Source organism: Seriola lalandi, unplaced genomic scaffold, assembly GCF_002814215.2.
Source record: "Seriola lalandi dorsalis isolate HSWRI2012SDOR001 ecotype SW California unplaced genomic scaffold, Sedor1 jcf7180002003554, whole genome shotgun sequence".
NCBI lineage: Eukaryota > Metazoa > Chordata > Actinopteri > Carangiformes > Carangidae > Seriola > Seriola lalandi.
The window spans coordinates 1-1,747 of NW_019474209.1; the positions used below are offsets into that span (position 1 = coordinate 1).

Sequence of the window (1,747 nt, forward strand, 5' to 3'; positions counted from 1 at the left end):
TTTTTTTTTTTGTGAATGGACGTCTCTTTTATGTGTGGAATTCTGAAGTCGTGGGAGTAAATATACACTTTTGGCACTCAGCTACTATTCGTCACAGAAGTGCTGCCTGGGCGGGGTGAAGCTAGAGGATGGGAGAAGAGAGACAAAGTGTGCTCATAAAACAGCACATTATAAGGCTGCCAGGTTAACAACACATTTGTTAGATAGGAGAGGGCTTTCCAAAAATTTTGCTGTGGAACAAAAAAATGAGAATTATGGTGATGCTGTTGGAGGAAAAGAAAAAGAAGCACAGTGAGGTAAATCCTTTGTGATTTTTGAAATAGCACCATATATTGTTGTTCAGCTGTAATAGGCAAGAATAATATATAAATGGTTAGATTTTGAGCTTTATCCCTAAAAAGCCTAAAATGCAATTGTAATGCCTGCCTTTTCTTTGTTGCATTGTGGAACATGTAGTAGTATTTGTGTGATGCAACTGAAACCAGCTTTGATTCTGTTATGAACTTGAGGAACTGGTTGCTCTGAACATTTTAAGCAGGAATGGGGAAGACATCTTTTATTCACAATATTTGCCACTAGGCTTATGGCCACGAGTGACTATTTAGGAAATATATCTGACCATGTTGTATCTTTCTGTAGCTCCCAGGAAATCTGTTGGATGTCTATCATAGCCCTGGAATGGCAGCACCCACTCTCACGGTCAGCAACTCCTGCCCTGCTGATCTTCCAAAAATTAAAAGGGAAATTACTGGTATAGTAACACACTGGTACAAACATATGTCTTGTTTTTGTTCAGGAAAACCTTTATTTTTGATTGATAACATTTCATGGTGTAAAACACTTTGAATTTCTTTTTCAGATGCAGATGCCAAAGCGCTATTGAAAGAAAGGCAGAAGAAAGACAACCATAACCTCAGTATGTCAAGCTTTATTTACCACTATTCTGAGCACTTGCACTTCTCTGTTGAATCTGAATGAAATAACAGCATGAATGCAGTCAGATTTCAAATTTGAAATGTTCTAATCACATTTGTGCACTTTTGCCTGTTTAAACTCCAGGACGACCCATTTGATCTCTCTGTCCGCTCATGTACATGTTTACTAAATAATGCCTCTTTAGTGACAACTAATTGTTGGAGGGAAGGTTATGCGTCTTCCCCTGCTCATTCTTACTTCTCTTTTTTTGCAGTTGAGAGAAGGCGGAGATTCAACATCAATGACCGCATAAAGGAGCTGGGGACTCTAATACCCAAGTCAAATGACCCGTAAGTAATGTCTACTTTTTCAGGATTTTCATTTTCTCCTGCAGAATCACGAATAAAGTTATGGTGTATGAATTTCAATATTGAGTCCCTGCAACTGTTGTGCAGTAAAAAAATTTAATCTTGTTTTCTGTTTCTGTGTTGTCTCCATTTTTAAATTCTGCTATGATATTCACTGATATGACAATGACGACAGTGAGATGCGTTGGAATAAAGGCACCATCCTGAAAGCTTCTGTCGACTACATCAGGAAGTTACAGAAGGAGCAGCAGAGAGCCAAGGACATTGAGATGCGACAGAAGAAGCTGGAGCAAGCAAACCACAGTCTAATGTTACGCATCCAGGTCGGTATTTGTTGGTCAGATGTGTCAGTACGTAGCATGTCCAAGACTTGAAATAGAATAGCTATATATTGTTTGACTAGGTGTGAGAGTTTATTTAAAGTTGAATTGAAATGCACATGTGCACCACAGGCACAAGTGTGA

At 38.8% G+C, this 1,747-nt stretch overlaps 1 protein-coding gene across 1 annotated transcript; it reads left to right on the forward strand.

Annotated features, from left to right (window-relative positions):
• The first annotated feature begins 62 nt into the window (after nt 1–62).
• LOC111667564 (microphthalmia-associated transcription factor-like) lies at nt 63–1,672 on the forward strand. The gene is made up of 4 exons (XM_023423306.2): nt 63–751; nt 860–916; nt 1,190–1,265; nt 1,459–1,672. The coding sequence occupies exons 1-4, from the start codon at nt 679–681 to the stop codon at nt 1,655–1,657; spliced, it is 405 nt and encodes a 134-aa protein (XP_023279074.1). The 5' UTR covers nt 63–678; the 3' UTR covers nt 1,658–1,672.
• Nucleotides 1,673–1,747: the final 75 nt, after the last annotated feature.

Bases quoted from the DNA above. Each gene is read 5' to 3' on its own strand.
- LOC111667564 (XM_023423306.2), top strand. From the start codon at position 679: ATGGCAGCACCCACTCTCACGGTCAGCAACTCCTGCCCTGCTGATCTT. The intron at 752-859 runs GTATAGTAACAC...TTTCTTTTTCAG, and splicing joins AATTAAAAGGGAAATTACTG to ATGCAGATGCCAAAGCGCTA. The intron at 1,266-1,458 runs GTAAGTAATGTC...CAATGACGACAG, and splicing joins ATACCCAAGTCAAATGACCC to TGAGATGCGTTGGAATAAAG.